This window comes from Drosophila sechellia, chromosome X (genome assembly GCF_004382195.2).
Source record: "Drosophila sechellia strain sech25 chromosome X, ASM438219v1, whole genome shotgun sequence".
Classification (NCBI taxonomy): Eukaryota; Metazoa; Arthropoda; class Insecta; order Diptera; family Drosophilidae; genus Drosophila; species Drosophila sechellia.
In genome coordinates, this window is record NC_045954.1 from 6,497,252 (window position 1) to 6,517,835 (window position 20,584).

A 20,584-nucleotide genomic window follows, 5' to 3' on the forward strand; every position below is an offset into this window, starting at 1 on the left:
ATCGATATTTGTCGATAGCGCTGTGGCGATGTTTGGGTGCCACCTCTAGCACGAGAAGATGAAAGCTATCGATAGACGATGACAAAACGTTTGAAAAAAAGTTGAAGTTCTCTCGCGTAGTTTATTGATTGCATTGGTAAATTAATGGCAATATTTGTAATTAATAGCGGGAGAATAATTACCGGCGCGTGTGTGTGAGCCTAATCGCCGTGTTTTTCCTCCCGTGCGTATGTTTGTGTGCAGTTGCAGCACTGCAACTCAAATGTGCGTATGTGTGCGTCTGTATATGTGTGTGTGCAAAACTGCTCCTTTGTTTGCCCATAAAAAAAGAAGCGGCGTCGCCTTTGCGCAGTTGTTGTTGGTGTAGTTGCACCACCCCCTCTCCGGCTCCTGCTCCCCACTCCACCCCCGCGCGCACCCTTTGTTGTTGCATTTGTAGTTGTCATTGTCATTGCCGCCGCTTTGGATTCTTCCTCTTCTTCTTCTGCCGGCGCCAGGGTGTGTGCTGCAAAAAATAAGGAAAAGGAAATAAGGAAAGAAAAGCGAGAAAAGAAGAAGTATATAAAAAAAAATTCACCCCTCTTTTCATTGAATGGCACGCAAACTAGAAAGTAACACCCAATAATCAAATGCAATGTATGCAAAATATAGGATGGAAAACTTGTGAAAATGTCAATAAATGCATATAAGTAGCAACAACAAGAACAAAGTGACCAAAAACCAACCACCAGAAGTGCAAATGTGTGTGTGTGTTTAGTGGGCAGTGGGTGAAAACAACAAAAATGCTAGCCGGCTTGCTTCTAGCCACCCCCAACCAAGCGAAAGAGAGAGATAGGGATGCAGATGCTCGTGCTCTCCCACGCCGCCCGCTGTCATCCGTTAGCCGTTAGTCGCTGAGCTCTCCTGCAGGTTGCACCTGTGCCCGTCTCGCTCTCACTTTGCAACATCGCCTCGTTATATTGCCTTTGATTTTGCTTTTCTAAATCACTTGACCCCATTACCTGGTGGCTCCGCTGGTCAATACTTGCTTGGCCGTCCCCCAGCCGCGCCTCCTTTTACCCTCAGTGGTCATTTGTTTTGCCGCTTTCTAACAAACAGAAACAGTTGAATTGGCGCATGCTCTCTGCCTCCCGCTCTCGCTCTCTCGACGTTTGCTAACTGCACTCAGGAGACTACAGTGCGGCCTCCAGAGAGTGTAAAAGAAAGTAATAACGTTGAAAAATATAATTTTGTTTGCAAACTAACATTTTATTTGCCTTTAGATCAAGGCACATTGATGCCATTACACTGATGTGATTTTTAGCTTACAGAGTGCTCACTGTGCTTATCCATAAACTGCAAGCCAAGTGGGTTGTGTTTGTACAAGTGTATGTGTGCGTGAAACTCTCCATGAAATTTATCAAAAGGATCGTTAACCCTTAGGTGTGGCATATTAACCCTTACCGCCGCTCGGATCATACTGTTTGTGTTGCCATTTTCAGCAGTTGTTCATACACGTATTTCATATTTGCAAATTGCACATTAAAAATTAGTACAAATTGTAGTAAATATATGTTTAGCTTGACAGAAAGTGAATAAATAACGCTGAAAAGAGGATCACTAACCCTTAGGTGTGTCAAATTAACCCCTACCGGCCGGATCCCATCATTTTTTGCCCAGTGTTTTTCCTCGCCTTTCCTGATGATGTACAAACAAACATTCGCATACATACTCAAACAAACACGTACGCCAAATGCGCGAGTGTTGGTCGGGCTGGCTGGCTGGCTCATCCGGCTTTGGTGGACACCATTCTTGTCCAGCTTTCTCTTTTCAATAGTCGTATCGCCGCAATAGCAAGTGCATCTCTCTTTTTTTCCCCCATCCATACTTGCTAAATGTATTATTATTTATATTCGGTTATCGCCTATTGTTTGCCCTATCGGATTCGGATGACGATGAGTCAGGAGCGGCGGGCAAGGCGATAACAAACTGTGGAATGTCCCCCGCGCACCCAAGTGATATCATACTCGTACTTATGCGGCTATTTTGCCATTTTCCAGAAACGAAACTCTGAAACGGAGCAGCGGAGCGGAGAGCGAAGCGCAAGAGAGCGACTGAGAGGGAGCCACCGGACTAGTGACACTCGACCATCAGGCATCAAGCATCGGGCATATACAATCCACAATCGTCACTCTACACTCGAGCAGAGAACGTCCATATCCATATCCACATCCGCATCGGATCGCCATCACATCGGATCGAAGCCCTCCCAGCTCAACCAAGTAGCCAACCATGGCCTGGCGATTCAAGGCTTCCAAGTACAAAAATGCCGCACCCATTGTGCCCAAGGCTGAGGCATGCGTCCGCGAGATCTGCGTGGGCAGCTACCAGACGTACGGTAACAACATCGCCGCCTCCGGTGCCTTCATGGCCTTCAACTGGGAGCACACCGGCTCCAGCGTCGCTGTCCTCCCGCTGGACGACTGCGGCCGGAAGAGCAAGACCATGCCGCTGCTCCATGGGCACACGGACACAGTGACGGACCTCAAGTTCTCCCCGTTTCACGACGGGCTGCTGGCCACCGCCTCGCAGGATTGCCTGGTAAGGGATCCTTCAATATTATTTGTCAGTACCCCTAAATGTTTCATCACTTCCCAATGATATGTCCATAGAGTTACTCAGAATATTTTTTTTCCTTATTACAATATTATTAATTTTATAAAAATTTATTTTTCGTTTTGCAAACATTTAATGGTTATTTCCCAGAAGCTAGAGATTAAATAGTTGCATGTTATTATGAGTTTATGAGTGTGATACGAACGAGCACTCAATAATGTGATATTATTAATATTAATAACTCACCAGAAACCATAATTTCATCGCAACGCTATCACATTAGTCACAAATTATAGATAGTCAACATGACACAAAGTCCCCCTGCTAATTAATCACTCCCATTGCAATCCACAGGTCAAGATCTGGCACATACCGGAAAAGGGTCTGGAGCAGTCGCTTTCCGATCCGGAGGCCATCTTCTCACACAAGCAGAGACGCGTAGAGACAGTGGGCTTTCATCCAACAGCAGATGGCTTAATGTACTCCACAGCCGCCGGCTGTGTGGCTCTCTTTGATCTCAGCACTCAAAAGGAGATATTCTGTGAGTAAACACATCTTTCCTTTTAAAATAATACCCTAACTAAATATGTTTTTGTCCTTTCAGCGAACAATGAGCACCCCGAGGTGATACAGTCGGCCAGTTGGCGCGAGGACGGTTCCGTTTTGGCTACCAGTTGCAAGGATAAGAATGTGCGAATCTTCGATCCCCGTGCCGCTGGTTCACCCATCCAGCTGACTGCTGAGTCGCATCAGAGCATCAAGGATTCGCGGGTAGTGTGGCTGGGCAATCAACACCGCATCCTGACCACTGGCTTCGATGCGGCCCGCCTGCGACAGGTGATCATCCGTGATGTGCGCAACTTCAACACGCCGGAGAAAACTCTCGAACTGGACTGCTCGACGGGCATACTGATGCCCCTCTTCGATCCCGACACCAATATGCTTTTCCTAGCCGGAAAGGGTGACACAACTATTAACTATTTGGAGATTACGGACAAGGATCCGTATTTAATTGAGGGCTTGCGTCATACTGGCGAGCAGACGAAGGGAGCTTGTCTGGTGCCCAAGCGGGCACTTAAAGTCATGGAGGCAGAGGTTAACCGGGTGTTGCAATTGACCTCCAACATGGTCATACCCATCATGTACCAGGTGCCCAGAAAGGTAAGTAATAAACTATTTTAAAATTGACCCTCGAAATACTTATAAGACAATTCTACAGACATACCGTGATTTCCACGCCGATTTGTATCCGGAGACCACTGGCTACAAGACAGAACTGGTGGCCGGCGAGTGGCTGAACGGCAGCAACCAGGCGGTGCCCAAGATGAGCCTTGATCCCGCCAAGCGCGAGCATGGTGATGAGCCAATTATTGTAAGTAACCTTCTACACTTTCATATTTCGACGTATAGATTGTAAGATTGGGAAACGGAAGACAAGGCTTCAAGGGCTAATGTAGTCAGGGTTCAATAGTTAGCATTTCTGGGGCGTTTCGTTTAAACCCAATTTGGCCATCAATCCAGATTCATCGCGGTAACCTGAGTGATTTTGTTAAGAACCTGGAGAATCAGCGGGCCAAGAGCAACACCACTGGGAAACCCAATCAGCAGGCCAAGCGCAACGATAACGAGCACTTTGTCATGCTAAACAAGGGCAATAACTTTGAGGAGAAGAACGGCAATGACAACAGCAACGAGAGCAACGGAAAGAAGAGCACACCTTCACAGTCCCAGCCAGATGGCGAGTGCAGTGAGCTCATCCGTAAGTTCGAGGCCAAATACAAGGTGGATTCTGAGAAGGAAAAGGCCCATGCCTACGCCCAGTCCCACGAGGATGACAAGGAGTCACCCACCGAGCACGAGCATTCGACCGGCAGCAGCGAGGAGGTCTCCTCCTCCGGTGGACTGGACAACCATTCAGCCAGTGGCAGCCACTCGCCACCGAAGCCCATGCCGCGCACCTCGCGCAACAATTCCCTGCCGGAGGCCAGTGATTCCGCTGGGGAAAGCAGCAGCACCAACACGCCGCGCCCGAGGCCTCGCACCACCGCTGCGTCTGCATACAAGGTGCCGTCACCATCACTTCATATTCCACCGCCCAGGCAATCCTATTTGCTTATTGTTCGTGTATTATTTATTAGTTTATTTATTTTTCTTAGTTTTTGTTGAACTCAGCGCTAAGTTTTTCTACGTATATTGGTGATATTGAGACGGCGATTGCAGCTGTCAATAACCGAGTCAACCGATTTTAGCGCTCCACGTTTGTTTGTTTTCATTTGCAGTTGGTTTGCCATATGGTTTTCTTATGAAACACCTAGAGATTATGTTATGTTTTCTTATTGACACATTTTCAGTTGGTACGATATCCGTTGTATATTCAGACAATTTGTACTTAGTATTTCTGTGAAAGCCTTTTGATTCTGTAAACGCTATTTATGATTTTTCACTGAAGTATATGGAGAATATGTTGACTAAGATTATCTGATTTTTTCCACAGCCACGTTTGGGTCCCAAGCCCTTCTCCAGCACCACAGGTGACGTTTCGTTTGACAAGGTGTTCGCCGTGCCCTTGGCACCGGGATCCCACGAGAATATCTCAAACGTGGGACAGGACAGCGGAGTGGAGATGACACCCGCTCAGGGAGCCAAACCGGATCTCATTGTGGAAATCGAAATTAAAAGTAAGAAGACTCTGTTCTCTAAGAAAGGCCTTCAATTAACTGCTTATTCTACCACTTTCATTTGCAGAGAAACACGAAAGGGAACCCGTTGTGTCCGGAAATGGAGTCCAGAAGTCACTGACCACCTCGGAGCGCCGTAAGGTAAGTCCGTGTCAAATGGGATCTATATAGAATCCATTATAAACTATTACTACTGTAACGTTCTGCTCGCCCTCTATATTACATGCCTGTGCCAACAACAAAATTCGCCTTCTTCCGTCTAACTAACTTTGAAACGCTCCCGATCACTTTCAACTAACCCCTAAAATCCAACTATATCTTCTGTACTTGAACTACTGCCGATTCTGCGCAACGGGAACTACTATAACAACTGTGTAGTCCTCGGCTGACGATGATGAATCATCCGACAAGGTCTGCTAAAGGGATATCCAATTTGACTATACTTGCCAGAAACTAATCCTTTACTTGATTTTCCATGACTACTCTTAGATATTTGAGCAAAACTCTGAGTCATCGGAGAACTCGACGGAGGGCGAAGATCGCACGGATGCGGATCTGCGAAGAAACTGCACCTCCAGGAGCAGCTTTGCCGAGCGACGGCGCATATACGAGAATCGTTCCAAGAGTCAGGTGGACGAGAAGCCTCAGTCGCCAGTGCCATTGTAAGTATGCCCACCCTGAAGGCGTAACGCACCGTACTCATCGTAGCTCTTCGATTTACAGACGTCGCGAGCACTCCAAAGTGGAGCCACTGAAGCCCAACCAACAGCAGCAGCAGGGCAATGTGGTCGACACCAAGCGCATCTCTGTGCCAGAGGGCAAATTAATGGAGGAGCATCGCCGCGGAAATGGCGCTGGACTCAAGAAGTCCGCCACTGAGGCGGCTTTTAGCGCTGCCAGCACCAAGCGCACCTCCACCGTCTTCGGAAAGGTGTCCAAGTTCAGGCACTTGAAGGGAACACCCGGTCACAAGTCCACGCACATCGAGAACTTGCGCAATCTAAGTCGCCAGATTCCGGGCGAATGCAATGGCTTCCACGCCAACCAGGAGCGCGTTGCCGTGCCACTTTCGGGGCCCGGCGGCAAGATAGCCATCTTTGAGTTGAGCCGCCCTGGACGGTTGCCCGATGGTGTGATTCCGTCGCTTGTGAACGGCAGCAACATCATGGACTTCCAGTGGGATCCGTTCGATGCCCAGCGATTGGCTGTGGCCTGCGACGATGGCATTGTAAAGATCTGGCATATTGAAGCCGGTGGATTGAGTGAGCCGACAAACACACCTGCCGGCGAGCTGACCGCTCATCTGGACAAGATTTACTTCATACGCTTCCACCCGCTGGCTGCTGATGTTCTGCTAACTGCCAGCTACGATATGACCATCAAGCTGTGGGATTTGCGCACCATGACCGAGAAATGCTCGCTTTCGGGGCATACAGATCAAATCTTTGACTTCGCCTGGAGTCCCTGCGGCCGATTGGGCGCCACCGTGTGCAAGGATGGCAAGATTAGGGTGTACAACCCAAGGAAATCGGAGACACCCATACGGGAGGGCAATGGACCGGTCGGCACTCGTGGAGCTCGGATCACCTGGGCGTTGGATGGACATTACATCGTTTGCACTGGTTTCGACAAGTAGGATCTTGAAAATTGGAACATTTGGTGAAGATGTGACTGAAATTTGCATAACTTTTTCAGGGTTTCGGAGCGACAGATCAGCGTGTACAATGCACAAAAGTTGTCCGCCCCGTTGAACACTGCCAGTTTGGATGTTTCACCCTCCATACTGATTCCATTCTATGACGAAGATAGCTCCACACTGTTTGTTACGGGCAAGGGTGACTCCACAATCTACTGCTACGAGATCACCGACGAGGAGCCGTACATCTGCCCACTGTCGCACCATCGTTGCACCTCGCTGCACCAGGGCCTCAGTTTCCTCACCAAGAACCACTGCGACGTGGCCAGCGTGGAGTTCTCGAAGGCCTATCGGCTAACCAATACCACAATTGAACCCCTGAGTTTCACAGTACCCCGCATCAAGGTAGGTTTTGGATGCCTATAGCGCATTTCCTTACCCCCACGCTAATCACTCTGACTGTGCTCCTTGCAGAGCGAGCTGTTCCAAGACGATCTGTTTCCACCCACACGCATCACCTGGAGCGCCACGCTAAGCTCCGAGGATTGGTTCGCTAGCAATGACAAGGCGGCACCCAAAGTCACCCTCAAACCAGAGGGCATGGAAACTTGTGAGTGTTGAGAGTGACTCTCTATTTTGGTAAATCAAACTGATCTCTGTGATCTCTGTTGCAGTATCTTCCATACAGCAAGTGCCAGCGCAGCCCGTCAAGAAGCCAGATCATCCCCAGTTCGGTGGCCAGAAGTCCGAGTACGAGATCAACAAACAGCAGGAGGTGAGATTAAACCATCCAGTTGGTCTATGTACTGGATCTAACGGAAACTTTGATCCTTTCAGATCCAGAAATCGGTTAGCGCGCGCATGGAGTTCACCACCAAGCTGGAGCAGGACGACATGGAGGGCGTGGACGAGAACGAGTGGCAGGAGTAGCAGTATAGCCAACGTCTGCGGCGGACATGAACCATGGAAATCAGTTCACAATTTAGCGTTTAACCACAAATGGGCGTAACTTTTTTTTAAACAATCTAAACATGACACGACATCATGACGACAACAGCAAGGTGCTCGGTATCTACAATCTACTTGCGAGCGAGCGTATATAGAGAACTCGTAGCTAAGCCGAAAGTTAAACTAACACACTCCCGTACACACACCCTCATCCCTTGTCCCTCGCCATCCCAGGATTCAGTTCCTCCTCAGCTCCTTCGCCAATTACTGCAGTTGCTCAATAATTGCCAAATTAATCTTCGTAAGCCAGTTTTGTTCGTTTTGTTAAACGTTTGTATTTTTGTGTATGTCCTATTTTTTTTTGTTTAATTGTGTGTGTTTTAACTTTTGATTTACCCATACATATACATATGTTTGTGTTTTTTGTGTGCTATTTAAGTAGTTAGTCCAAAATTAGTTTAGCCTATTTAGGTGTTTACACTTACGATTAATTTCCCCGGTTCTCCTGTGTCCTTCAGTTTATGTGGCCATATAGGAAAAGTGAAGAGAAGGACTTAGATGATACTACTTTGACATATACGCAAATGTATTCCCCTCTCTGTTTGTTTCACGTTTGCATGCGAGTGAGTGAGAGAGATAGAGTGTGTGTGTGCTTGACTATCACCTTTTTTTTTCGCAATATTTCACCCCCTTTCTACCTATACCATCCAACCATTTATCCGATATGAAAAACCCACCCAAATCGAACCGATGCTGCCGCCCCAGCCGCCACCATTGTTTCTAGTCTTTCGCATCGTTCGATCCCCCAAATGAATCCTTATGCCCCAACCAACAACAAGACAGGAAACAAAAACAGACTGTATAGACTGTAGCCAAACGGAAACGAAAAAATTAATATAATGCTGAGAACTACAATCAAGCGAGACAATTTTTGTACTGTAAAATGCGTAAATCAAACAAACTGCAAAAGCCGAATCAAACCGCAAAGACATGCAAACAAAACAATTCCCAAATGTATAACGAAAAGACTTGATCAGCGGATGGGTCAGTTGCCCCAGCTGCCGCCCATCTCCATCCTCAGAAACCCCCTTCCCCAAAACGCCCCCTACTAACGCAAAATGAAAAAAAGGTACGAAATGCCAATGAGAACGGAAAGGGGGGAAAGTAGTGAAAGTTGCCATTGAAACGCGAGCGAGGGAAGGCAATAGATCGTATCTCGAGTAGCATAACCCATAGGCAATAACGTTTTGTACTTGCAATAGAATATACATTTACACATATACATGATATATTGATATATGATATATTTTGTATACCAAGCGTATAACTAAATGCTGGCCAAGAACAAGAACTCGAACTTCTGGCTCGAACGACTGAACCATAGCGCGTGGCAAATCGAAATTCGAATTCAAAAACTCAAACTCAAATATTTCAAAACAGACCAACAAAATTCTCGGGTACCGGGCAATATTGTGCTAGACAAGGTTCTATTATACAGATTATATATACACACATACCATACGCATAGTTATATAGGCAAACTGAAGCAATTCCAGCAACTCCAAAATCAAAGTCCAAACTGCATTTAATTAATCCAAACGCCATGGAACGACTAACAGACAAGTATTCGCTAAACATTCTGATCCGGATCGGACCGGCCCGTCAAAAAGTGTTCCGAAGCACGAGTAGAATTGGTCTGGGATCGATTGGGATCCCGGGATCGGGGTAGCGGGAACACAGTTTTACGATCATATAGTCCTACGGCCCAGTAAACCCAATCCAAATCCAATACTATGCCCGCAGATATTATGTCATTCTGTATTTATTAGCCATATTCGATTACGATTTTCGAACGTCTCTTATTTATATTTATATATATCTATAACAATACCAATATACGAAAATACAACTTCAAGCGATATATAATACGATGATAAGCGAATGAAGGATTGATTGATGATAATGATGATTATGCGTGGTGATGATTCCCAGCGGAAGTCGGAAGAGGAAGAGCAAGCAGAAAGTAGTGAGGATGGTTTATGAAAGCGAACAAGCTGAATCGGAATCAGAATCTGATCTGAATCAGAAGCATACACATTATTTATACAATTTATTTTACAGTACGAGTATATCCGATAACCCCCATCCGATACTCTAGCACTAAGTTATAATTACAATAATAATAATGAAGGCAAAAATATATTTATATACATAATTCAATAAAAAAAACAAAAATAAACTATATATTCGAATGGTGTTTCTGCGATATGAGTTTTCATATCTTTAAATTTAAAATCTTAAAACTAACCTTTAAAACTTGGATCCTATTGCGCCCAACTGACTTTCAGATTGGAGGTAGTAGTTCTGGTCTCATTGGCTTGGCTGGGTGGGTGGGGTTGCCAGGACAACGAGCTGTCTTCCTGGCTCTTCATATCATGGGTCATCGAACAAACAAGCCGAGAAGGTTGTGCGCATTTTCCCCAGGAGGCCAGTTGAGTTCGGATCAGGGATAGGGATCTGGGCAGCGAATATGAAGTTCCTCCTGAAGAAATGCCTGCGCAAGAAGGCGCCCGAGATGAAGCCCGGCGCCATCCTGGATGCCGTCATCTCGCAATCCTCGGCCACCGCGTGCAAGTGCCTGCTGTACAAACTGGCGGATTACAAAAGAGGTAGGCTCCGAGTGGCGTCTTGGTGACATTAGTTTTACGTCTTGTAGAAGAGTGACCCAATCCCAAGATTGCCACAATGGCCGTGTTCTTAGTTAATGGTAAATGGCGAACAGAGTGGTGACCCAAAACATCAGGGCTTGGTGACCCCTCGTTCCACTGTAAAAGAAATTGGTGTAGGTTCAAATACAAGTAGTTGTTACAGGAGTTACAGGAAGATTCTATAGATTAAGATGTTAGAAAATTAGTAACGTCACCCAATCCTGACCAGGTGGTGACCTCATCGACGCCATTAACTCGGGCGGACTGATTGCCGTGGAGCAGCTGATACGGGAGCAGTTTGGCGTCTTCATGTACAACGATGGCAAGGGCCAGGTGATAAACCGTGCGGAGTTTCTGCGCTGGAAGTACCGCGACCACACCGAGGTGACCATACCCATTGAGGCGTCCCTATCCATCCACGATCCGCTGGGCAAATGGGAGGACCACAAGGCTTGCTGGCAGATGCAGTACCGCGGCGCCCTGGGCGAGAGTCTGCTCCATGTGCTCATCATCTGCGATTCCAAGGTGCACACCAAGTTGGCGCGCGTGCTGCTCCGTGTGTTCCCCAATCTGGCGCTGGATGTGATGGAGGGCGAGGAGTATCTGGGTGCCAGTGCCCTGCACCTGTCGATTGCCTACAGCAACAATGAGCTGGTGGCGGATCTGATCGAGGCCGGAGCTGATATCAATCAGCGAGCGATTGGTAGCTTCTTTTTGCCACGTGACCAGCAGCGGGCGAATCCGGCCAAGAGCACGGACTACGAGGGACTGGCCTACATGGGTGAATATCCGCTGGCCTGGGCCGCCTGCTGTGCCAACGAGAGTGTATACAACCTGCTGGTGGATTGCGGATCCGATCCGGATGCCCAGGACTCCTTCGGCAACATGATCCTGCACATGGTGGTCGTGTGCGACAAACTGGACATGTTCGGCTATGCCCTGCGACATCCCAAGACGCCGGCCAAGAATGGCATCGTCAACCAGACGGGACTGACTCCACTCACCCTGGCCTGCAAGCTGGGACGAGCGGAGGTCTTTCGTGAAATGTTGGAGCTGTCCGCCCGCGAGTTTTGGCGCTACAGTAACATCACCTGTTCCGGCTACCCACTGAATGCACTGGACACACTCCTGCCGGACGGAAGGACTAGTGAGTAGTCCTAACGAAGTTCCTTATGGATTTGATTTAATAACTAATCCCAAACAGATTGGAATTCCGCCTTGTTCATCATCCTGAACGGCACCAAGCCGGAGCATCTGGACATGTTGGACGGCGGCATCATCCAGCGCCTGCTGGAGGAGAAGTGGAAGACCTTTGCGCAGAACCAGTTTCTGAAGCGTCTGCTCATCCTGTCCACCCATCTGCTGTGCCTGTCCGTATCGGTATACTTGCGTCCAGCGCACGATGGCGAAGCCGAGGGCGAGGATTCCGAGGGATCGGATGCCTCGGCAGACGCTCTGCTGGACATGCAGTCGGATGAGGGCGACAGTGGTGGTGGTGACTATAATGCCCAGACGGTGGCCCGTTACTGCGCCGAGTTTGCCACCCTGGTGGGAGTTTTAAGCTATGTGATCTTCCAGCAAGGCGACGAGATAAAGAACCAGGGATTGTCCGCCTTTCTCAAGCAGCTGGTAAGGATCTTAGCATATATAGATTGCGATCTTCCGCTTAATATCATCCTTTCTCTGCTTACACAGTCCCATGCGCCGGCTAAGGCCATCTTCCTGTTCTCCAACTTGCTGATCCTGGCGTGCATTCCATTCCGTTTGATTGGCGACACCGACACCGAGGAGGCCATCCTGATTTTCGCTGTGCCGGGCTCCTGGTTTCTCTTAATGTTCTTTGCAGGGTAAGTTAGATAGTTAAGCTTGTCCAGGAAATATCCCCCATCCATCTGTTTCAGTGCCATTCGGCTGACGGGTCCGTTTGTGACCATGATCTACTCCATGATCACGGGCGACATGTTCACCTTCGGCATCATCTACTGCATCGTCCTGTGCGGATTCTCACAGGCCTTCTACTTCCTCTACAAGGGACATCCCCAGGTGCAGTCCACCATGTTCAATACCTACACCAGCACTTGGATGGCCCTGTTCCAAACCACACTGGGTGATTATAACGTAAGTGGGTGCCTCGATCGTGGATTACTTACTTGTATTAATATACCTTCTGTTGCAGTATCCCGATCTCAACCAGACCACATATCCTAATCTCTCCAAGACCGTGTTCGTCATCTTTATGATCTTCGTGCCCATCCTGTTGCTCAACATGTTGATTGCCATGATGGGCAACACCTATGTGACTGTGATCGAGCAATCGGAGAAGGAGTGGATGAAGCAGTGGGCCAAGATTGTCGTCACGCTGGAGCGCGCTGTGCCGCAGGCGGATGCCAAGGGCTACCTGGAGGCCTACTCCATACCGCTGGGTCCGTCCGATGACTCGGGCTTCGAAGTGCGCGGCGTGATGGTCATCAAGAGCAAGAGCAAGACGAGGGCCAAGCAGCGGAAGGGAGCCGTCTCCAACTGGAAGGTAAGTTGCCAAACCCTGTACGCATCCTATTGCATTTCTATGCCAATCCTATGCAGCGAGTGGGTCGTGTGACGCTAACGGCGCTCAAGAAACGCGGAATGACCGGCGAGGAGATGCGTCGCCTTATGTGGGGCCGTGCCTCCATCTCCAGTCCCGTGAAAGTGACCAAGCAGAAGCTCAAGGATCCCTACAATCTGCACACGGACTCGGACTTCACCAACGCCATGGACATGCTGACCTTCGCTAGCAATCCGGCTTCCTCCAATGGCGTCACCCTGCGATCGGTAACAGCTCCTCCGCCCGCACCGCCAGCACCGGATCCCTTTAGGGAGCTGATCATGATGTCGGACCAGCGACCGGAGACTCATGATCCCCACTACTTTGCCGGCCTGCAGCAGCTGGCCAATAAGGCCTTCGATTTGGTGGAGCAAACGATGAAGACACAGCCGCAGGCGCCGGTGGCCAAGAAGGTGGATCCACTGCCCGTAGCTTCGGTGGCCACAGCATCTCCAGCCGCTCATGCAACACATGCTACTGCTACTGCTGCTGCTGCTGCTCCCGACCTAATAGCCATGCCACTGCCCATTTCGAACTTCAGCAACCTTTTCCAAGACCCCAAGGACATTGTCGATCCCAAAAAGCTGGAGGAGTTTATGGCCATGCTGGCCGAGGTGGAAACCGAGGAGAGCGACAGCGGCGGACCCATTCTCGGCAAGCTATCGCTGGCCAAACGGACACACAATGCCCTATCCAAGGCGGACATTCGACGGGATCAGCAGGGATTCGAGGGTCACAGCCATGGACAGTTTCAGCCCATGTCCTCGGTGTGGGCACCACCTGGCCTGGATGTGGACACGGTGAGTGGATAAAAAAGGGAAATAGCTAAGTGCAAAATGTACACCTACACACTAGCAGGGCTTCCACTTCGATGAAGCCGTCGCGGAGGAGGTGCTGACCATCGAACAGGAAGCCGAAGTGGAAACCGAAGACGGCAATGGTGGACAGGACAGCGAGGATATACCCACGGCGGAGGAGGTGCACGCCACCATGAAGCAGTTTCACCTGCGAAAGTGCCAGCCAGCACAGGATGAGGCCGCTCGTCGCGCCAAAAGTGCTCGTGTTCGTCGCCGAAACAAGTGAGTTCCCATCACTGTGTCCATTTTATTTCTTCATCCCACATTTCCCTTGTGCGCCAGAGTTTCGCCGGAGCAAAGCGATGATCCGGACGAGCGCAGCCAGCGGGGACGTTCCGCTTACACGCGGAGAACGCAATCGCCGCCCGATCCGCTGGAACCGTGGAGCACCCGCGAACTGCAGGACATCAACAAGATCCTGGCCAAAAAGTGAATACAATGGACGCACGAGTTTCTGGCACATAGTCCTTGGTGGCTTATAATTGTTTATCAGAGCTTAGCTTAGTTAGAAGTACAAATACATAATAAAGGGCGCGGATGCCACGCGAAACGCTGGGTTATGCTTTGGACCGGTGGCATCCGTCACCCGTCACATACATACACTAATACACTCGATTTCCCATTATTCTCTCTAAGTGCTATGTTTAAAAGTGGTGGAGGTGGCGGTGATTTTGGAGAAGGTGAAACCTGCTGCCAGGGGGCGGGAGGGTCAGCAATAAATTACAATTGAGAAATCGTTTCTACACAGATGCCTACGACTTAGACACTAGCTATATATAATCTCCCTCGCGATATACAATCGTATACACCTACGTAAACTATAATATTATACATTGTGCTGGATGACAGGGGATGGCGCAATCAATGCCCGCTTGCCAATGCCCGATTCCAACGCCTCCCGATGCTTTCGATATGATTGCCAACTGTCCGTCTATCCGTCCGCCCGTTGGTACGGATATCATACTTCCAGCTTTTACCGAAATCCGCCGGTTAGTGTGCGATCCGTGGACATGGTGGAGATCGTTTGTGCCTGTTGCTGCTGCGCCGACTGCTGCTGCTGCGCCTGCGTCGCCGCCGCCTGGGCACCAGTCATGGTCGAGTTGATAAAGATCGGCGTGCCACTGGTCACCGCACTGGCGTTGCTCTGCTGCGTGAGATTGGCGTGCTGCTGCTGTTGCTGCTGCTGCTGATGGGCCACTGTGGGTGCTCCGCCCAGCTGGAGCAGTTGCTGGGTCGTCAGCAGTTGGGTTGGGATGATGACCTGTTGTTGCTGCTGCTGCTGCTGTTGCTGCTGCTGCTGTTGTTGCTGCTGCTGTTGCAGTTGTAGTCGCTGCAGGAGATGCAAATGGCTGGCATTGATGGCGATCTGCAATGGGAAAGGCCATTCTCAATCTGGGATTCAATTCAATTAGCTCAAGTGATACCTACCGGCACATTAGTCAGCTCCCCCGTGGGCGTAACCACTTGCTGCAGCAGCTGAATCTGCTGCTGATGTTGCTGGTGCTGCTGTTGCTGCTGGGCGAGATTCTGGAGCAGCGCCGTCTGCTGCTGGGCAGCAGTTTGCGGCGCTGGCGTTGCGGTCAGCTGACCATTGGGACCGGCGGTCAGTATCAACTGCTGGGTGGGTTGTTGGGTTGACAAAATGTTGATGGGTAGATGATTCTGGGCGGGCTGCGGCTGCTGTTGGACCTGCTGCACGAGCTGCGCCGCCTGCTGACCCGGCAGTGCTATGAAGTATTGCAACTGTTGGCCACCAGCGCCCTGCTGAATAATCTGAACCTGCTGTGGATGCGCCTGGTGCTGTTGTTGCTGCTGTTGTTGGTGCTGCTGCTGGGCGGCGTGCTGTTGCTGCTGCTGTTGTTGTTGCTGCTGCAGTTGCGCTGAGAAGATGTCCGAGTTCACAGTGCTGAAGCCGAGCACCTCGGCGGCATTGGCTGCGCCCGTGGTGTCCAGCTTGAGGCCACCAGCGGTGGTCGCAGGTACGGAGGAACCACCGGCTACAAAGTTGCCCGTGGCGGTAGCATTGCCCGCCACGGAGGCGGCCGCATTGGAGGTGGCTGTGTTGGATGTGGAGGCGGCACTGCTGGCCGTGCCCGCCATTCCGCTCGAACTGGAAGTACTGCCATCCTTGGTCTTTTGCGCCGACGACGGCTTGATCTCCTCACGCGGCACTATGTCGATGAGGAAGTCGAACTGGTCGTAGTTGGCTATGGCCTGAGCAATGTCCGAGCGCTGGAGCGTGCGCCGCCGGCTCTCCTCGGTGTGCACCCAGGCGTGCATGGTCAGCTCCTGAATGAAGTACTCGCAGGCCTTGGCGAACAGTAGCGGAGCTTCGCCGGCAATCATCTTGGCGTTCTCGTCCAGCTTCATGATCTTCTTGATGCGCGCCAGCGGCAACACCTGGTGCTTGGCATCCACCTGGCCGATGCTGTGCACCTCGCTCACGATATTCGGCCAGAAGTTGTCGATGGTGGGCGGCGGTTTGCGTGCCACCTGAGTCCGTGTGGCCTTCGTGGTCTTCTCCTTGGCGCCGCTCGCACCGGTTGTGGCCACCGTCACACTCATGCTGGGATTAACCAGCGTGCAGGCGTTGGACACCAAACTGGCCATGGGAACAGTCTGCTGTTGCTGCTGCCCCTGCTGCTGTTGTTGCTGCTGCTGCTGGGCTGAGGAGACGGTGGAGGAGGTGGTGACCACCACTGCATTCGGTGTTCTTCGCTGCATAGCCGCTGGATTTTGCGATTTGGCATACGCCTGGCCCAGTTCCATCTTGATGGGCGTCACGGTGATGGTGTTGTCAAACATGGAGGTGGCATTGCTGTAGGGTATTCCCATTAGTTTCATTTTCATTATTTGGCGTGCACAAATCGCAGAATGAAAACAAAAAGGAGCGGCGCACACACTAAAAATCTCGGCTGTACCGCCTGTTTTTTTGGGGGAGGGGCGCTCGATTTTGCTGGCGGAGGCGGAACTTACCTGTTTGGCGCCTTGTTCGTGCCGCCATTGTTGGTGGCGTACATGGCCCGGATGGCTGGAGACCTTAGCTCGGTGTTGGCGGCAACCGTGGGACTCTGGCGACCGGCTCGAGTCCACAATATTCGCTTCAATTAGCTTCTAATTCGCAAAGCAAATGCGTAATGTAATGCACACACATACACATGCATACACGCGAGTGCCAGTGTGACCAGGCGGCGGTGAGGGCGAAAACTGTATAGCCCGATAACGATAGCCATTAGTCAGGCCACCTGGCTACTTCCAAGCCAAATTTAGCCGACAATTGCATTCTGCCCGCTTTCAAGCCAGATCGGACAGCACTCACCGCTGATAAGGAACGAATCGAATCCAAACTTGCAACTACAATCCCAATCCCCGAGAGAAACGAAGATGAAGGACCTCTTCTGGCACCTGGTGGGCATAGCCACCGGCCTGAAGATCCTCCTGATTCCAGCCTAGTAAGTGCAGTGCTCTGTGCACTTATCAAACCCACTAAAACAACTTCATCCTTAGCCATTCCACGGATTTCGAAGTCCATCGCAACTGGCTGGCTATCACCCACAGTTTGCCGTTGAATCAGTGGTATGTGGACGCCACCAGCGAGTGGACACTGGACTACCCGCCGTTCTTCGCCTACTTCGAGTGGCTGCTCTCGCAGGTGGCCAAGTACGTAGATCCACGGATGCTGGTGGTGGATAACCTGAACTACGAGTCCAAGGCCACCGTTTACTTCCAGCGGCTCTCGGTGATTGCTACGGATCTAGTTTATGTGCTCGGCGTGCGCAGCTGCCTGGGTTCGCTGGGATTGGCCAGAGATACGCAGCAGTTCTTTGCCGGCTCCATGTTGCTGCTCCTCAACGTGGGACTGCTCTTCGTGGACCACATTCACTTCCAGTACAATGGCTTGCTGTTCGGCATACTGCTCCTGAGCATCGGTTCGCTCATCCGGCAGCGGTTCCTATGGAGCGCTTTTGCCTTCGCCGTGCTGCTCAACTTTAAGCACATCTTTCTGTACATGGCGCCCGCTTTTGGGGTCTACCTGCTGCGTTTCTATTGCCTGGAGCAGGCGAGTGTGGCGTCTGCGGTGGGCGCCGTTATCAAGCTGCTGGTCGTTGGACTCACTCCGTTCGCCGTGTCCTTCGGACCGTTCTGGAAGCAATTGCCGCAAGTCCTGTCCCGCCTGTTTCCTTTCAAGCGTGGCCTAACGCACGCCTACTGGGCACCCAACTTCTGGGCGCTGTACAATACCGCCGACAAGGTGGCCGCCGGAGTTTTGAAGGTACATGATGGCGGTGCCTCGACGACGTCAGGATTGGTCCAGGAGGTCAGGCACTCGGTGCTACCAGCCATCACGCCGCCTGTGACTTTTGCCCTGACCGCTCTCTTCATGCTGCCCATTCTGGTGAAACTTTTCCGCAGTCCCAAGAAGTAAGGCTATCCTCGTCTGGATTCCAAGATATCGCAGTAAACTAATTCGCCATCTCCTTGCAGACAAAGTCCGCTGGTCTTCCTGCGCGCCGTGGTTTTGTGCGGCTGCTCATCCTTCGTCTTCGGATGGCATGTGCACGAGAAGGCCATCTTAATGGTGCTCCTTCCGCTCTGGTGAGTTCTCTTCCCCTCAGGTAAATCAAAATGAAGCAATCCTACTAACAGGCCCACCCTTTTTCAGTTTGCTCACGCTGGTTAACCGGGATGATGCCAGATACGCCTATGTCCTTGGCATTGCCGGCTATTTCTCTCTGTTTCCGCTGCTCTTCGATGCGGATCTGTACATTCCCCGGTATTCCCTGTACATGTCGTACGTGGCAATGATGTACGGCCAGTTGTATCGCATCTTCCCCGGCTTCCGAGGCTTCCACACGCTGGAGTGGCTATACATGCTGGGCTTTCTGGCCATTCCGCTGTACGAGCATCTGCTCTCGTTCCTGCTGCACCTGGACCAGCGCCTGCCCTTCCTGCCCCTGCTTCTGACCTCCGTGTACTCGGCGTTGGGAGTGCTCTACTTCTTTGGGGCCTACTATCTGTACGCTCTGGGCATCAGCTGGGGCAAGGTGGCCATTGCATCGTCCACATCCGCGGCCGCTGTTAAGAGAAAACGAAAAACCAAATAAACGGAGCACTATAAAGGGCTTCAGCAGAAATCCGCAATTGGTCACGTCTTGCATTCAGAGTGGTGGTGCAGCCGAGCAGTCTTCAAGGCGCCTGGCGCAACAGCCAGTTCGGCGCCGCTGGCCAGGATTCTCTGGTCCGATCGGCACAATGGACAACGAACAATGGCTGTTAAGCGGAATTCGGTGGGCAGGTAGCGATCACCGGCGGCGTCTAAGGTGCCACGTACCTGTTGGCACGACCAGATTATGGCCTTATGGGCTATAAAACAGGTACGAGACGGAATGGTCGGCCGGCCGTCCGTCCGAGTGGGTGACATTCCTGGAAAAACCGTGGAAAACACGCTGGAACTCAATGAATAAGTGTATATCAATTGCCAGCCTGGGCAGGGAATACTTCAGTTGACGAGCTTCCGTCCACACGAACAGATCGACATGCAGATGCACATGGAACTCTCCTATGGCCGCGGCTACGATCCAATCGGGAGGCAACCACCGTCTCTTCCTCCTCCGTCGCAACAGCACTGGTCCAGCAAGTAAGCAAACGATTCGGCACTTTCCCTCATCCAGTTAATCAGTTGCCTCAATTTTAGTGGGTTCTCCGACGACTCTGCTTCCTGCTTTCGCCGGGGATCCTACATTGAACTGGCTAGCGGGACCATGCGCCGCGTAGAGGACATACGCACCGAGGACTTCATCCAGTCGGCGCTGCGCAGTCAACTATTTGAGCTACGAGAGGCGACAGTAGTGAGGATAGACCGGAGTGGATGCCCCAGCCTGGTGACCCTCACCTTCAGCTACGACACTCACCACGCCAAGGTGGGTTCGCCAATCTCTACCCATATTCGTCTAACCACTGACCAATGTTTTAGATGGACTTGCAGGTGAAGCCGGGTCATCCGATGTTTGTTTACGGACAAGGATGGGCTTCCTGCGATCCACAGTTGTCGCTGCAGCTGTACGAGCTCAAGTGCCAGCAGCTGCAGGTGGGCGACATCTGTTTATCGCTGGTGCCACGCGAGCAGCCCGCCGCACCATGTCCGCCTCCGCCGGCCCCGCCACCACCGTGTCCGCCTCCTACTCTGCCCACGTCCATGGAAATGCCAGTGCCTATGGGTTCTCCGCCTACCGGAAGCTATGGATTTCCGCCGTTTAAACATCCGTACGAGATGTACGCCCAAATGGCCAGTTTTGTGGCCGTCTACACCCAGCACATGATGGGAAAGCTAAACTATTAGGCGACAAATTTGATGATTCAGCTGACGTTTCAGGAATATATTGAACGCTATTCCTTGAGTACGCTACGCATATACAAATGTAATCTATGTACAAAAATCACACTGCATTTTGCTTAATTTTCTGGAATAAAGTTTAAATTAGCTGTAATTTCAATTTCAAGCTCAAATTGCGCGCCAAATATAACAGAGATGCCACTTTGGCCGATATCCACTGCATTCAACAGTTCTTCTTGACGCA

General features: G+C 50.8%; 5 protein-coding genes across 11 annotated transcripts; 4 read left to right on the plus strand and 1 right to left on the minus strand.

The window, feature by feature from the left end:
- Window positions 1–35: 35 nt before the first annotated feature.
- LOC6612205 (coronin-7) lies at window positions 36–9,902 on the plus strand. 6 transcript variants are annotated; one of them, XM_032726505.1, is made up of 15 exons: window positions 36–136; window positions 2,040–2,580; window positions 2,950–3,136; window positions 3,200–3,756; window positions 3,815–3,967; window positions 4,117–4,659; window positions 5,090–5,273; window positions 5,341–5,414; window positions 5,652–5,684; window positions 5,763–5,935; window positions 5,997–6,905; window positions 6,969–7,314; window positions 7,384–7,519; window positions 7,584–7,684; window positions 7,747–9,902. In XM_032726505.1, the coding sequence occupies exons 2-15, from the start codon at window positions 2,272–2,274 to the stop codon at window positions 7,837–7,839; spliced, it is 3,798 nt and encodes a 1,265-aa protein (XP_032582396.1). In that variant the 5' UTR covers window positions 36–136; window positions 2,040–2,271; the 3' UTR covers window positions 7,840–9,902. The 6 variants fall into 6 exon arrangements, with proteins under 6 accessions (XP_032582396.1, XP_002036722.1, XP_032582399.1 ...); XM_032726507.1 differs by lacking the exon at window positions 36–136 and adding an exon at window positions 159–223; XM_032726506.1 differs by lacking the exon at window positions 36–136 and adding an exon at window positions 176–264.
- A 425-nt stretch (window positions 9,903–10,327) lies between these two features.
- LOC6612204 lies at window positions 10,328–14,641 on the plus strand. 2 transcript variants are annotated; one of them, XM_032725931.1, is made up of 9 exons: window positions 10,328–10,526; window positions 10,795–11,712; window positions 11,770–12,194; window positions 12,261–12,412; window positions 12,467–12,683; window positions 12,742–13,092; window positions 13,149–13,949; window positions 14,005–14,228; window positions 14,289–14,641. In XM_032725931.1, the coding sequence occupies exons 1-9, from the start codon at window positions 10,388–10,390 to the stop codon at window positions 14,437–14,439; spliced, it is 3,378 nt and encodes a 1,125-aa protein (XP_032581822.1). In that variant the 5' UTR covers window positions 10,328–10,387; the 3' UTR covers window positions 14,440–14,641. The 2 variants fall into 2 exon arrangements, with proteins under 2 accessions (XP_032581822.1, XP_002036721.2); XM_002036685.2 differs by having other exon boundaries at window positions 14,008–14,228.
- Window positions 14,458–17,193, minus strand: LOC6612202 (nuclear transcription factor Y subunit gamma). The gene is made up of 3 exons (XM_002036683.2): window positions 16,983–17,193; window positions 15,435–16,824; window positions 14,458–15,372 (listed from the first exon to the last, which is right to left on the minus strand). Exons 1-3 carry the CDS (start codon window positions 17,024–17,026, stop codon window positions 14,980–14,982), a joined length of 1,827 nt encoding a protein of 608 aa, XP_002036719.1. The 5' UTR covers window positions 17,027–17,193; the 3' UTR covers window positions 14,458–14,979.
- Window positions 17,194–17,302: 109 nt separating this feature from the next.
- LOC6612201 (probable dolichyl pyrophosphate Glc1Man9GlcNAc2 alpha-1,3-glucosyltransferase) lies at window positions 17,303–19,141 on the plus strand. The gene is made up of 4 exons (XM_002036682.2): window positions 17,303–17,458; window positions 17,514–18,428; window positions 18,492–18,602; window positions 18,670–19,141. The coding sequence occupies exons 1-4, from the start codon at window positions 17,391–17,393 to the stop codon at window positions 19,109–19,111; spliced, it is 1,536 nt and encodes a 511-aa protein (XP_002036718.1). The 5' UTR covers window positions 17,303–17,390; the 3' UTR covers window positions 19,112–19,141.
- Window positions 19,142–19,236: 95 nt separating this feature from the next.
- On the plus strand, window positions 19,237–20,494 carry LOC6612200 (ataxin-1-like). The gene is made up of 3 exons (XM_002036681.2): window positions 19,237–19,644; window positions 19,702–19,927; window positions 19,981–20,494. The coding sequence occupies exons 1-3, from the start codon at window positions 19,544–19,546 to the stop codon at window positions 20,344–20,346; spliced, it is 693 nt and encodes a 230-aa protein (XP_002036717.2). The 5' UTR covers window positions 19,237–19,543; the 3' UTR covers window positions 20,347–20,494.
- Window positions 20,495–20,584: the final 90 nt, after the last annotated feature.

Coding starts and splice junctions, on each gene's coding strand:
- LOC6612205 (XM_032726505.1), top strand. CDS start 2,272: ATGGCCTGGCGATTCAAGGCTTCCAAGTACAAAAATGCCGCACCCATT. Junction 7,315..7,383: donor TCACAGTACCCCGCATCAAG/GTAGGTTTTGGA, acceptor TGCTCCTTGCAG/AGCGAGCTGTTCCAAGACGA. Junction 7,685..7,746: donor AGATCAACAAACAGCAGGAG/GTGAGATTAAAC, acceptor TGATCCTTTCAG/ATCCAGAAATCGGTTAGCGC.
- LOC6612204 (XM_032725931.1), top strand. CDS start 10,388: ATGAAGTTCCTCCTGAAGAAATGCCTGCGCAAGAAGGCGCCCGAGATG. Junction 10,527..10,794: donor ACTGGCGGATTACAAAAGAG/GTAGGCTCCGAG, acceptor AATCCTGACCAG/GTGGTGACCTCATCGACGCC. Junction 14,229..14,288: donor CGTGTTCGTCGCCGAAACAA/GTGAGTTCCCAT, acceptor CTTGTGCGCCAG/AGTTTCGCCGGAGCAAAGCG.
- LOC6612202 (XM_002036683.2), bottom strand. CDS start 17,026: ATGTACGCCACCAACAATGGCGGCACGAACAAGGCGCCAAACAG. Junction 16,825..16,982: donor ACGAACAAGGCGCCAAACAG/GTAAGTTCCGCC, acceptor AATACCCTACAG/CAATGCCACCTCCATGTTTG. Junction 15,373..15,434: donor GGGAGCTGACTAATGTGCCG/GTAGGTATCACT, acceptor TTCCCATTGCAG/ATCGCCATCAATGCCAGCCA.
- LOC6612201 (XM_002036682.2), top strand. CDS start 17,391: ATGAAGGACCTCTTCTGGCACCTGGTGGGCATAGCCACCGGCCTGAAG. Junction 17,459..17,513: donor ATCCTCCTGATTCCAGCCTA/GTAAGTGCAGTG, acceptor CTTCATCCTTAG/CCATTCCACGGATTTCGAAG. Junction 18,603..18,669: donor ATGGTGCTCCTTCCGCTCTG/GTGAGTTCTCTT, acceptor ACCCTTTTTCAG/TTTGCTCACGCTGGTTAACC.
- LOC6612200 (XM_002036681.2), top strand. CDS start 19,544: ATGCAGATGCACATGGAACTCTCCTATGGCCGCGGCTACGATCCAATC. Junction 19,645..19,701: donor CAACAGCACTGGTCCAGCAA/GTAAGCAAACGA, acceptor CCTCAATTTTAG/TGGGTTCTCCGACGACTCTG. Junction 19,928..19,980: donor ACGACACTCACCACGCCAAG/GTGGGTTCGCCA, acceptor CCAATGTTTTAG/ATGGACTTGCAGGTGAAGCC.